The sequence below is a fragment of the Somniosus microcephalus genome, chromosome 13, assembly GCF_052327205.1.
Source record: "Somniosus microcephalus isolate GS21.2 chromosome 13, FLI_Smic_1.0, whole genome shotgun sequence".
Taxonomy (NCBI): Eukaryota; Metazoa; Chordata; class Chondrichthyes; order Squaliformes; family Somniosidae; genus Somniosus; species Somniosus microcephalus.
In genome coordinates, this window is record NC_140999.1 from 78658922 (window position 1) to 78674421 (window position 15500).

At 54.7% G+C, this 15500-nt stretch overlaps 1 protein-coding gene across 1 annotated transcript in view; it reads left to right on the plus strand.

Moving 5' to 3' along the window:
• LOC147108433 (solute carrier family 46 member 2-like) overlaps positions 1-15500 on the plus strand; it is a 111506-nt gene that overhangs the window by 39703 nt on the left and 56303 nt on the right. The window contains exon 2 of the mRNA XM_086005070.1: positions 3335-3418. Coding sequence (XP_085861196.1) covers positions 3335-3418 — 84 coding nt within the window. The remainder of the gene's footprint in view (positions 1-3334; positions 3419-15500) is intronic.

Genomic DNA, 15500 nt, shown 5'->3' on the forward strand with positions numbered 1-15500 from the left:
GAGTTAATCGGCAGAAATGTGAGTTCTTTCAGAAGCGGATCTCGTACTGTGGTCATGTCATTGACCGGGAGGGGCTTCATAAGTCTCCTGACAAGATAGAAGCAGTTGTAAAGGCTCCCGCTCCGGATAATGTCTCTCAGTTGAGGTCGTTTCTGGGATTGATTAGCTATTACCATAAGTTTCTACCAAATCTATCCACGGTACTGCACCCACTGAATGCTCTTTTACAGAAGGGGGTACCATGGGAATGGAGCGAAAACTGTAAGAAGGCATTTCGCAAAAGCAAAGAATTGATCACCTCAGAGGAAGTGTTGGCTCACTTCAACCCGACACTGCCTATTCGGTTGGCTTGTGATGCTTCTCCATATGGTATTGGGGCAGTACTCTCACACAAGTTGCCAAATGGCATGGAAAGGCCAGTCGCGTTTGCATCCAGATCATTGACCTCCGCTGAGCGCAACTATGCGCAGATCGATAGGGAGGCTCTCAGCCTTGTATGGGGAGTGAAGAAGTTTAATCATTACCTGCAGGGCCAAAAATTCACACTTTTGACAGACCATCAGCCGTTGGTATCCATTTTTAACCCTAAGAAGGGTGTTTCGGTGATGACAGCACAGCGACTCCAGAGATGGTCCCTTTTCCTAGGGGCACATCAATATCAAATAGAATTCAAAGGTACAAAGCAGCATGGCAATGCTGATGGGCTGTCACGCCTGCCACTACCTGAAGCAGAAGAGACGACAAAGTTGACCCTGTTGAGTTATTTCATTCGACCATCATCGAGTGTTTACCAGTCACCAATGCAAGTATTGAAAGAGAAACCAGGAACGACCCGACACTGTCCCGAGTTTACGAGGTGACAGTGAAGGGATGGCCAACACATGGTGATCCTCTGTTACCGGCATTCTCGGCAAGGCGAGACCAGCTGTCCGTCTGCTATGGTACTTTGATGTACGGGACAAGAGTGATTATTCCTCCCAAGTTACGGGAAAGAGTTCTAAAGGAACTGCATGAAGGTCATCTGGGGGGAGTTAAGATGAAAAGTCTTGCTAGGGCTTATGTATGGTGGCCGGGCATTGACCAACAGATAGAGGAGTTGACAAAAAGCTGCGCTGGGTGCCAAAAAGTGCAAAATGCACCTCCGATCGCACCGCTACACCCATGGGAATGGCCTTCAGCCCCATGGCAACGCGTACATATTGACTTTGCTGGTCCATTCATGGACTCCATGTTCCTAATTGCGGTGGACGCACATTCCAAATGGCCAGAAGTGATCAAGATGAATACCACTACTTCAGAAAAGACAATTGCGGTGTTAAGAACAATATTCGCAAGGAACGGATTGCCAGAACAGATATGTTCGTACAACGGACCACAGTTCGTGTCGGAAGAATTCCAAAAATTCTTAAAGAAGAATGGGGTGAAACATTATACCTCTGCCCCATATCATCCGGCGACAAACGGGTTGGCCGAGAGATTTGTCCAAACATTCAAAAAGGCAATAAAGGCCATGAACGATGATCAGATTCCGTTACAACACAAGGTGGACAATTTCCTAATGGCATATCGAAACGCCGCTCATACAGTGACTAACCAAAGTCCTGCCATGATGTTTTATAACAAGAGGTTGCGGTCCAGGTTGGACTTGTTAAAACCAAATGTGCGGAGGGAAGTGGAAAACAAACAGTTCCGGCATATTAATAACAAGTCCACTCGAAGTTTCGACGTAGGACAACCAGTGTTGGCAAGGGGCTATGGAAATGAAAAATGGCAGTCCGGAACAATTCGGGCCAGACAAGGACCTCTGATGTACACAGTTGATATTGGTAACAATGTGATAAGGCGTCATGCGGATCAACTGGTAGAATCAAGAGCAAGGGTCGAACCCATGGTTGCGACAGAGACAACTGTGGAAGACGTTAATGAACCTGAAGCATCTACCTCGGCAGGGACTGTACCTGATGATGACGCCCAATACATAGGAAACCAACAAGAAGAGTCACCTCAGCAACAAGAATCAGAGACCACTGAAAGGCGTTATCCAAACCGAATCAGAAGGCCTCCTGAGAGACTGAACCTTTGAACTGTTTATACCTGAAGTTATATATGTATATATGTTATGATGTTATGTTAAATGGGGATATGACTGTTAAGCTAAAAAGGGAGGATTGTGGTGTATGTAACCTGTTCCACCTTAAGAGAACTTAAGCCTGTTCCACCTTAAGAGATGTACTACTTTCTCTGGCTGCTGTATACGTAATACCGGTGGTGACCACCGGTATATAAGTACTGTGTAGTGATATTGTATTTAGTATAGTCCTGACCTCCAACTAGTAAAGACCTGTTGAACTTTATTCTTGTAGTCTGTGTCAGTAATTAATCTTAATACAACTAGAACACACAGACTTAACAATAACCTCACACAAACAGTGCTAAGGGACAGATATCACTCTCATTTCCGCTTTCACAACTACACTGGCAAAACAAACGCATAAAATGATCCAAACTACAAGGTAACATTCAATCTCCATCAACCGTCCTCCCCTCACTTCCTGTCCTAACTTGTTTACTACGTATGAAGAAACAACAATTCAGGGGCCCTAACTCTCAAGTAATACAAATCCTTCAAAACATTAAGCCTTTATCTGACCACAAACTTGGCAATTACTGGTTTAGTTCCCTGCGGTTAAGGGAAGGACTGTTGCTATGGTTATCAATGGAGTGATGACATAACATTCCATTGTTACCGTGACAGCAGTTGGAATAACAGAAACGAGAACAGTGGCAGGATTTTGGGCAGGCCGGTCCCACTGGCCACTCCCCCTCGGCCTGTAGCAGCAGGAGCATGGCGCAAGCCCAGTAACAGGAGCCAGTCATTTCCTTTCTGATCCACCCGGTTAAATATGGTGCTGGCTTTGAGAAGGTGAAGCTCTGTGTGAGCTGGAGCTGCTGTCCTCACCGTGCGAGAAAGTGTGTCCCGTGCTCACTCAGTGTCCTCCTCACAGGGCTGGGGCCGCAGCAACATCCCGGGGCAACCAGGCATGGCCAGCTCACTCACTCACTGATGGGTTTGACATTATGAAGTCATGACAGCAAGTGAAACCATCAGACCCACAGTGGGTGTAAGTACGTATGAGTGAGTGTGTGTGTGGGAGCATGTGTGAGTGTGTGTGTCAGAGTGTGTGTGAGTGTGATTGTGTGTGTGTCAGAGTGTGTGTGAGTGTGTGAGTGTGTGTCAAGAGTGTCTGTGTGAGTATGTGCGAGAATGTTTCTGTATGTACATGTGTACAACTTGATGCATACACAGTGACGGTGTGACCTTTGTGTTTTACAGCTCGAGGTATGATGATGTTCTCCTGTATTCCGATGCCCACGATACGAGCTCAACTGTCCAAGAAAATGGACAAAGCTTCCTACGGTAAGAATCCTCTGTGCAGGTGACCACTGGTGCTTTCTGCACACGGTTACCGGCTCCACTGTACGTTCTCTCAGAGAGGTTTGGACATCCACTGCCTGCCACAAGAAGCCTTTCTCTATGAAGCTGCCGGTCAAGAAGGTGGACTCTCAACCTGTGCTGGTGTAACACAGCCCTGGCTGAAGGTCCCAGGAGGAGACAGCCGTACCAGGTACTCCCTGCCCATAGACTCTCCTCTCCTCCAATCACACCGCCCATAGACTCTCCCCTCCTCCAATCACACCGTCCATAGACTCTCCCCTCCTCCAATCACACCGCCCATAGACTCTCCCCTCCTCCAATCACACCGCCCATAGACTCTCCTCTCCTCCAATCACACCGCCCATAGACTCTCCCCTCCTCCAATCACACCGCCCATAGACTCTCCTCTCCTCCAATCACACTGCCCATAGACTCTCCCTCCTCCAATCACACTGCCCATAGACTCTCCCTCCTCCAATCACACCGCCCATAGGCTCTCCCCTCCTCCAATCACACCGCCCATAGACTCTCCTCTCCTCCAATCACACCGCCCATAGACTCACCCCTCCTCCAATCACACCGCCCATAGACCCTCCCTCCTCCAATCACACCGCCCATAGACTTTCCCCTCCTCCAATCACACCACCCATAGACTCTCCTCTCCTCCAATCACACCGCCCATAGACTCTCTCCTCCTCCAATCACACCGCCCATAGACTTTCCCCTCCTCCAATCACACCGCCCATAGACTCTCCCCTCCTCCAATCACACCGCCCATAGACTCTCCTTTCCTCCAATCACACTGCCCATAGACTCTCCCTCCTCCAATCACACTGCCCATAGACTCTCCCTCCTCCAATCACACCGCCCATAGACTCTCCCCTCCTCCAATCACACCGCCCATAGACTCTCCTCTCCTCCAATCACACCGCCCATAGACTCTCCCCTCCTCCAATCACACCGCCCATAGTCTCTCCCCTCCTCCAATCACACCGCCCATAGACCCTCCCTCCTCCAATCACACCGCCCATAGACTCTCCCCTCCTCCAATCACACCGCCCATAGACTCTCCGCTCCTCCAATCACACCGCCCATAGACTCACCCTTCCTCCAATCACACCGCCCATAGACTTTCCCCTCCTCCAATCACACCGCCCATAGACTCTCCCCTCCTCCAATCACACCGCCCATAGACTTTCCCCTCCTCCAATCACACCGCCCATAGACTCTCCCCTCCTCCAATCACACCGCCCATAGACTCTCCCCTCCTCCAATCACACCGCCCATAGACTTTCCCCTCCTCCAATCACACCGCCCATAGACTCTCCCCTCCTCCAATCACACCGCCCATAGACTTTCCCCTCCTCCAATCACACCGCCCATAGACTCTCCCCTCCTCCAATCACACCGCCTATAGACTCTCCTCTCCTCCAATCACACCGCCCATAGACTCTCCTCTCCTCCAATCACAACGCGCATAGACTCTCCGCTCCTCCAATCACACCGCCCATAGGCTCTCCCCTCCTCCAATCACACCGCCCATAGACTCTCCCCTCATCCAATCACACCGCGCATAGACTCTCCCCTCCTTCAATCACACCGCCCATAGACTCTCCTCTCCTCCAGTCACACCACCCATAGACTCTCCTCTCCTCCAATCACACCGCCCATAGACTCTCCCCTCCTTCAATCACACCGCCCATAGACTCTCCTCTCCTCCAATCACACCACCCATAGACTCTCCCCTCCTGCAATCACACTTCCCATAGACTCTCCTCTCCTCCAATCACACCGCCCATAGACTCTCCTCTCCTCCAATCACACCGCCCATAGACTCTCCCCTCCTCCAATCACACCGCCCATAGACTCTCTCCTCCTCCAATCACACCGCCCATAGACTCTCCCCTCCTCCAATCACACCGCCCATAGACTCTCCTCTCCTCCAATCACACCGCCCATAGACTCTCCTCTCCTCCAATCACACCGCCCATAGACTCTCCTCTCCTCCAATCACACCGCCCATAGACTCATCCCTCCTCCAATCACACCGCCCATAGACTCTCCTCTCCACCAATCACACCGCCCATAGACTCTCCCCTCCTCCAGTCACACCGCCCATAGACTCACCCCTCCTCCAATCACACCTCACATAGAATCTCCCCTCCTCCAATCACACCGCCCATAGACTCTCCCCTCCTCCAATCACACTGCCCATAAACTCTCCCCTCCTCCAATCACACCGCCCATCGACTCTCCCCTCCTCCAATCACACTGCCCATAGACTCTCCTCTCCTCCAATCACACCGCCCATAGACTGTCCCCTCCTCCAATCACACCGCCCATAGACTCTCCCCTCCTCCAATCACGCCGCCCATAGACTCTCCTCTCCTCCAATCACACCGCCCATAGACTCTCCTCTACTCCAATCACACCGCCCATAGACTCTCCCCTCCTCCAATCACACCAGCCATAGACTGTCCCCTCCTCCAATCACACCACCCATAGACTCTCCCCTCCTCCAATCACACCGCCCATAGACTCACCTGTCCTCCAATCTCACCGCCCATAGACTCTCCCCTCCTCCAATCACACCGCCCATAGACTCTCCTCTACTCCAATCACACCGCCCATAGACTCTCCCCTCCTCCAATCACACCGCCCATAGACTCTCCTCTCCTCCAATCACACTGCCCATAGACTCTGCTCTCCTCCAATCACACTGCCCATAGACTCTCCCCTCCTCCAATCACACCGTCCATAGACTCTCCTCTCCTTCAATCACACCGCCCATAGACTCTCCCCTCCTCCAATCACACCGCCCATAGACTCTCCCCTCCTCCAATCACACCGCCCATAGACTCTCCCCTCCTCCTATCACACCGCACATAGACTCTCCCCTCCTCCAATCACACCGCCCATAGTCTTTCCCCTCCTCCAATCACACCGCACATATACTCTCCCCTCCTCCAATCACACCGCCCATCGACTCTCCCCTCCTCCAATCACACTGCCCATAGACTCTCCTCTCCTCCAATCACACCGCCCATAGACTGTCCCCTCCTCCAATCACACCACCCATAGACACTCCGCTCCTCCAATCACACCGCGCATAGACTCTCCTCTCCTCCAGTCACACCGCCCATAGACTCTCCCCTCCTCCAATCACGCCGCCCATAGACTCTCCTCTCCTCCAATCACACCGCCCATAGACTCTCCTCTACTCCAATCACACCGCCCATAGACTTTCCCCTCCTCCAATCACACCGCCCATAGACTCTCCCCTCCTCCAATCACACCGCCCATAGACTCTCCTTTCCTCCAATCACACTGCCCATAGACTCTCCCTCCTCCAATCACACTGCCCATAGACTCTCCCTCCTCCAATCACACCGCCCATAGACTCTCCCCTCCTCCAATCACACCGCCCATAGACTCTCCTCTCCTCCAATCACACCGCCCATAGACTCTCCCCTCCTCCAATCACACCGCCCATAGTCTCTCCCCTCCTCCAATCACACCGCCCATAGACCCTCCCTCCTCCAATCACACCGCCCATAGACTCTCCCCTCCTCCAATCACACCGCCCATAGACTCTCCGCTCCTCCAATCACACCGCCCATAGACTCACCCTTCCTCCAATCACACCGCCCATAGACTTTCCCCTCCTCCAATCACACCGCCCATAGACTCTCCCCTCCTCCAATCACACCGCCCATAGACTTTCCCCTCCTCCAATCACACCGCCCATAGACTCTCCCCTCCTCCAATCACACCGCCCATAGACTCTCCCCTCCTCCAATCACACCGCCCATAGACTTTCCCCTCCTCCAATCACACCGCCCATAGACTCTCCCCTCCTCCAATCACACCGCCCATAGACTTTCCCCTCCTCCAATCACACCGCCCATAGACTCTCCCCTCCTCCAATCACACCGCCTATAGACTCTCCTCTCCTCCAATCACACCGCCCATAGACTCTCCTCTCCTCCAATCACAACGCGCATAGACTCTCCGCTCCTCCAATCACACCGCCCATAGGCTCTCCCCTCCTCCAATCACACCGCCCATAGACTCTCCCCTCATCCAATCACACCGCGCATAGACTCTCCCCTCCTTCAATCACACCGCCCATAGACTCTCCTCTCCTCCAGTCACACCACCCATAGACTCTCCTCTCCTCCAATCACACCGCCCATAGACTCTCCCCTCCTTCAATCACACCGCCCATAGACTCTCCTCTCCTCCAATCACACCACCCATAGACTCTCCCCTCCTGCAATCACACTTCCCATAGACTCTCCTCTCCTCCAATCACACCGCCCATAGACTCTCCTCTCCTCCAATCACACCGCCCATAGACTCTCCCCTCCTCCAATCACACCGCCCATAGACTCTCTCCTCCTCCAATCACACCGCCCATAGACTCTCCCCTCCTCCAATCACACCGCCCATAGACTCTCCTCTCCTCCAATCACACCGCCCATAGACTCTCCTCTCCTCCAATCACACCGCCCATAGACTCTCCTCTCCTCCAATCACACCGCCCATAGACTCATCCCTCCTCCAATCACACCGCCCATAGACTCTCCTCTCCACCAATCACACCGCCCATAGACTCTCCCCTCCTCCAGTCACACCGCCCATAGACTCACCCCTCCTCCAATCACACCTCACATAGAATCTCCCCTCCTCCAATCACACCGCCCATAGACTCTCCCCTCCTCCAATCACACTGCCCATAAACTCTCCCCTCCTCCAATCACACCGCCCATCGACTCTCCCCTCCTCCAATCACACTGCCCATAGACTCTCCTCTCCTCCAATCACACCGCCCATAGACTGTCCCCTCCTCCAATCACACCGCCCATAGACACTCCGCTCCTCCAATCACACCGCGCATAGACTCTCCTCTCCTCCAGTCACACCGCCCATAGACTCTCCCCTCCTCCAATCACGCCGCCCATAGACTCTCCTCTCCTCCAATCACACCGCCCATAGACTCTCCTCTACTCCAATCACACCGCCCATAGACTCTCCCCTCCTCCAATCACACCAGCCATAGACTGTCCCCTCCTCCAATCACACCACCCATAGACTCTCCCCTCCTCCAATCACACCGCCCATAGACTCACCTGTCCTCCAATCTCACCGCCCATAGACTCTCCCCTCCTCCAATCACACCGCCCATAGACTCTCCTCTACTCCAATCACACCGCCCATAGACTCTCCCCTCCTCCAATCACACCGCCCATAGACTCTCCTCTCCTCCAATCACACTGCCCATAGACTCTGCTCTCCTCCAATCACACTGCCCATAGACTCTCCCCTCCTCCAATCACACCGTCCATAGACTCTCCTCTCCTTCAATCACACCGCCCATAGACTCTCCCCTCCTCCAATCACACCGCCCATAGACTCTCCCCTCCTCCAATCACACCGCCCATAGACTCTCCCCTCCTCCTATCACACCGCACATAGACTCTCCCCTCCTCCAATCACACCGCCCATAGTCTTTCCCCTCCTCCAATCACACCGCACATATACTCTCCCCTCCTCCAATCACACCGCCCATCGACTCTCCCCTCCTCCAATCACACTGCCCATAGACTCTCCTCTCCTCCAATCACACCGCCCATAGACTGTCCCCTCCTCCAATCACACCGCCCATAGACACTCCGCTCCTCCAATCACACCGCGCATAGACTCTCCTCTCCTCCAGTCACACCGCCCATAGACTCTCCCCTCCTCCAATCACGCCGCCCATAGACTCTCCTCTCCTCCAATCACACCGCCCATAGACTCTCCTCTACTCCAATCACACCGCCCATAGACTTTCCCCTCCTCCAATCACACCGCCCATAGACTCTCCCCTCCTCCAATCACACCGCCCATAGACTCTCCTTTCCTCCAATCACACTGCCCATAGACTCTCCCTCCTCCAATCACACTGCCCATAGACTCTCCCTCCTCCAATCACACCGCCCATAGACTCTCCCCTCCTCCAATCACACCGCCCATAGACTCTCCTCTCCTCCAATCACACCGCCCATAGACTCTCCCCTCCTCCAATCACACCGCCCATAGTCTCTCCCCTCCTCCAATCACACCGCCCATAGACCCTCCCTCCTCCAATCACACCGCCCATAGACTCTCCCCTCCTCCAATCACACCGCCCATAGACTCTCCGCTCCTCCAATCACACCGCCCATAGACTCACCCTTCCTCCAATCACACCGCCCATAGACTTTCCCCTCCTCCAATCACACCGCCCATAGACTCTCCCCTCCTCCAATCACACCGCCCATAGACTTTCCCCTCCTCCAATCACACCGCCCATAGACTCTCCCCTCCTCCAATCACACCGCCCATAGACTCTCCCCTCCTCCAATCACACCGCCCATAGACTTTCCCCTCCTCCAATCACACCGCCCATAGACTCTCCCCTCCTCCAATCACACCGCCCATAGACTTTCCCCTCCTCCAATCACACCGCCCATAGACTCTCCCCTCCTCCAATCACACCGCCTATAGACTCTCCTCTCCTCCAATCACACCGCCCATAGACTCTCCTCTCCTCCAATCACAACGCGCATAGACTCTCCGCTCCTCCAATCACACCGCCCATAGGCTCTCCCCTCCTCCAATCACACCGCCCATAGACTCTCCCCTCATCCAATCACACCGCGCATAGACTCTCCCCTCCTTCAATCACACCGCCCATAGACTCTCCTCTCCTCCAGTCACACCACCCATAGACTCTCCTCTCCTGCAATCACACCGCCCATAGACTCTCCCCTCCTTCAATCACACCGCCCATAGACTCTCCTCTCCTCCAATCACACCACCCATAGACTCTCCCCTCCTGCAATCACACTTCCCATAGACTCTCCTCTCCTCCAATCACACCGCCCATAGACTCTCCTCTCCTCCAATCACACCGCCCATAGACTCTCCCCTCCTCCAATCACACCGCCCATAGACTCTCTCCTCCTCCAATCACACCGCCCATAGACTCTCCCCTCCTCCAATCACACCGCCCATAGACTCTCCTCTCCTCCAATCACACCGCCCATAGACTCTCCTCTCCTCCAATCACACCGCCCATAGACTCTCCTCTCCTCCAATCACACCGCCCATAGACTCATCCCTCCTCCAATCACACCGCCCATAGACTCTCCTCTCCACCAATCACACCGCCCATAGACTCTCCCCTCCTCCAGTCACACCGCCCATAGACTCACCCCTCCTCCAATCACACCTCACATAGAATCTCCCCTCCTCCAATCACACCGCCCATAGACTCTCCCCTCCTCCAATCACACTGCCCATAAACTCTCCCCTCCTCCAATCACACCGCCCATCGACTCTCCCCTCCTCCAATCACACTGCCCATAGACTCTCCTCTCCTCCAATCACACCGCCCATAGACTGTCCCCTCCTCCAATCACACCGCCCATAGACACTCCGCTCCTCCAATCACACCGCGCATAGACTCTCCTCTCCTCCAGTCACACCGCCCATAGACTCTCCCCTCCTCCAATCACGCCGCCCATAGACTCTCCTCTCCTCCAATCACACCGCCCATAGACTCTCCTCTACTCCAATCACACCGCCCATAGACTCTCCCCTCCTCCAATCACACCAGCCATAGACTGTCCCCTCCTCCAATCACACCACCCATAGACTCTCCCCTCCTCCAATCACACCGCCCATAGACTCACCTGTCCTCCAATCTCACCGCCCATAGACTCTCCCCTCCTCCAATCACACCGCCCATAGACTCTCCTCTACTCCAATCACACCGCCCATAGACTCTCCCCTCCTCCAATCACACCGCCCATAGACTCTCCTCTCCTCCAATCACACTGCCCATAGACTCTGCTCTCCTCCAATCACACTGCCCATAGACTCTCCCCTCCTCCAATCACACCGTCCATAGACTCTCCTCTCCTTCAATCACACCGCCCATAGACTCTCCCCTCCTCCAATCACACCGCCCATAGACTCTCCCCTCCTCCAATCACACCGCCCATAGACTCTCCCCTCCTCCTATCACACCGCACATAGACTCTCCCCTCCTCCAATCACACCGCCCATAGTCTTTCCCCTCCTCCAATCACACCGCACATATACTCTCCCCTCCTCCAATCACACCGCCCATCGACTCTCCCCTCCTCCAATCACACTGCCCATAGACTCTCCTCTCCTCCAATCACACCGCCCATAGACTGTCCCCTCCTCCAATCACACCGCCCATAGACACTCCGCTCCTCCAATCACACCGCGCATAGACTCTCCTCTCCTCCAGTCACACCGCCCATAGACTCTCCCCTCCTCCAATCACGCCGCCCATAGACTCTCCTCTCCTCCAATCACACCGCCCATAGACTCTCCTCTACTCCAATCACACCGCCCATAGACCCTCCCCTGCTCCAATCACACCGCCCATAGACTCTCCCCTCCGCCAATCACACCACCCATAGATTCTCCCCTCCTGCAATCACACTTCCCATAGACTCTCCCCTCCTCCAATCACACCGCCCATAGACTCTCCCCTCCTCCAATCACACCGTCCATAGACTCTCCCCTCCTCCAATCACACCGCCCATAGACTCTCCCCTCCTCCAATCACACCGCCCATAGACTCTCCTCTCCTCCAATCACACCGCCCATAGACTCTCCCCTCCTCCAATCACACCACCCATAGACTCTCCTCTCCTCCAATCACACTGCCCATAGACTCTCCCTCCTCCAACCACACTGCCCATAGACTCTCCCTCCTCCAATCACACCGCCCATAGGCTCTCCCCTCCTCCAATCACACCGCCCATAGACTCTCCTCTCCTCCAATCACACCGCCCATAGACTCACCCCTCCTCCAATCACACCGCCCATAGACCCTCCCTCCTCCAATCACACCGCCCATAGACTTTCCCCTCCTCCAATCACACCACCCATAGACTCTCCTCTCCTCCAATCACACCGCCCATAGACTCTCTCCTCCTCCAATCACACCGCCCATAGACTTTCCCCTCCTCCAATCACACCGCCCATAGACTCTCCCCTCCTCCAATCACACCGCCCATAGACTCTCCTTTCCTCCAATCACACTGCCCATAGACTCTCCCTCCTCCAATCACACTGCCCATAGACTCTCCCTCCTCCAACACACCGCCCATAGACTCTCCCCTCCTCCAATCACACCGCCCATAGACTCTCCTCTCCTCCAATCACACCGCCCATAGACTCTCCCCTCCTCCAATCACACCGCCCATAGTCTCTCCCCTCCTCCAATCACACCGCCCATAGACCCTCCCTCCTCCAATCACACCGCCCATAGACTCTCCCCTCCTCCAATCACACCGCCCATAGACTCTCCGCTCCTCCAATCACACCGCCCATAGACTCACCCTTCCTCCAATCACACCGCCCATAGACTTTCCCCTCCTCCAATCACACCGCCCATAGACTCTCCCCTCCTCCAATCACACCGCCCATAGACTTTCCCCTCCTCCAATCACACCGCCCATAGACTCTCCCCTCCTCCAATCACACGGCCCATAGACTCTCCCTTCCTCCAATCACACCGCCCATAGATTTTCCCTCCTCCAATCACACCGCCCATAGACTCTCCCCTCCTCCAATCACACCGCCCATAGACTTTCCCCTCCTCCAATCACACCGCCCATAGACTCTCCCCTCCTCCAATCACACCGCCTATAGACTCTCCTCTCCTCCAATCACACCGCCCATAGACTCTCCTCTCCTCCAATCACAACGCGCATAGACTCTCCGCTCCTCCAATCACACCGCCCATAGGCTCTCCCCTCCTCCAATCACACCGCCCATAGACTCTCCCCTCCTCCAATCACACCGCCCATAGACTCTCCCCTCCTTCAATCACACCGCCCATAGACTCTCCTCTCCTCCAATCACACCACCCATAGACTCTCCCCTCCTGCAATCACACTTCCCATAGACTCTCCTCTCCTCCAATCACACCGCCCATAGACTCTCCTCTCCTCCAATCACACCGCCCATAGACTCTCCCCTCCTCCAATCACACCGCCCATAGACTCTCTCCTCCTCCAATCACACCGCCCATAGACTCTCCCCTCCTCCAATCACACCGCCCATAGACTCTCCTCTCCTCCAATCACACCGCCCATAGACTCTCCTCTCCTCCAATCACACCGCCCATAGACTCTCCTCTCCTCCAATCACACCGCCCATAGACTCATCCCTCCTCCAATCACACCGCCCATAGACTCTCCTCTCCACCAATCACACCGCCCATAGACTCTCCCCTCCTCCAGTCACACCGCCCATAGACTCACCCCTCCTCCAATCACACCTCACTTAGAATCTCCCCTCCTCCAATCACACCGCCCATAGACTCTCCCCTCCTCCAATCACACTGCCCATAAACTCTCCCCTCCTCCAATCACACCGCCCATCGACTCTCCCCTCCTCCAATCACACTGCCCATAGACTCTCCTCTCCTCCAATCACACCGCCCATAGACTGTCCCCTCCTCCAATCACACCGCCCATAGACACTCCGCTCCTCCAATCACACCGCGCATAGACTCTCCTCTCCTCCAGTCACACCGCCCATAGACTCTCCCCTCCTCCAATCACGCCGCCCATAGACTCTCCTCTCCTCCAATCACACCGCCCATAGACTCTCCTCTACTCCAATCACACCGCCCATAGACTCTCCCCTCCTCCAATCACACCAGCCATAGACTGTCCCCTCCTCCAATCACACCACCCATAGACTCTCCCCTCCTCCAATCACACCGCCCATAGACTCACCTGTCCTCCAATCTCACCGCCCATAGACTCTCCCCTCCTCCAATCACACCGCCCATAGACTCTCCTCTACTCCAATCACACCGCCCATAGACTCTCCCCTCCTCCAATCACACCGCCCATAGACTCTCCTCTCCTCCAATCACACTGCCCATAGACTCTGCTCTCCTCCAATCACACTGCCCATAGACTCTCCCCTCCTCCAATCACACCGTCCATAGACTCTCCTCTCCTTCAATCACACCGCCCATAGACTCTCCCCTCCTCCAATCACACCGCCCATAGACTCTCCCCTCCTCCAATCACACCGCCCATAGACTCTCCCCTCCTCCTATCACACCGCACATAGACTCTCCCCTCCTCCAATCACACCGCCCATAGTCTTTCCCCTCCTCCAATCACACCGCACATATACTCTCCCCTCCTCCAGTCACACCGCACATATACTCTCCCCTCCTCCAATCACACCGTCCATAGACTCTCCCCTCCTCCAATCACACCGCCCATAGACTCTCCCCTCCTCCAATCACACCGCCCATAGACTCTCCCGTCCTCCAATCACACCGCACATAGACTCTCCCCTCCTCCAATCACACTGCCGATAGACTCTCCTCTCCTCCAATCACACCGCCCATAGACTCTCCCCTCCTCCAATCACACCGCCCATAGACTCTCCCCTCCTCCAATCACACCGCCCATAGACCCTCCCCTGCTCCAATCACACCGCCCATAGACTCTCCCCTCCGCCAATCACACCACCCATAGATTCTCCCCTCCTGCAATCACACTTCCCATAGACTCTCCCCTCCTCCAATCACACCGCCCATAGACTCTCCACTCCTGCATTCACACCGCCCATAGACTCTCCCCTCCTCCAATCACACCGCCCATAGACTCTCCCCTCCTCCAATCACACCGCCCATAGACTCTCCACTCCTCCATTCACACCGCCCATAGGCTCTCCCCTCCTCCAATCATACCGCCCATAGACTCTTCTCTCCTCCAATCACACCGCCCAGAGACTCTCTCCTCCTCCAATCACTCCGCCCAGAGACTCTCTCCTCCTCCAATCACACTGCCCATAGACTCTCCTCTCCTCCAATCACACTGCCCATAGACTCTCCACTCCTCCAATCACACCGCCCATAGACTCTCCCCTCCTCCAATCACACCGCCCATAGACTTTCCGCTCCTCCAATCACACCGCCCATAGACTCTCCGCTCCTCCAGTCACACCGCGCATAGACTCT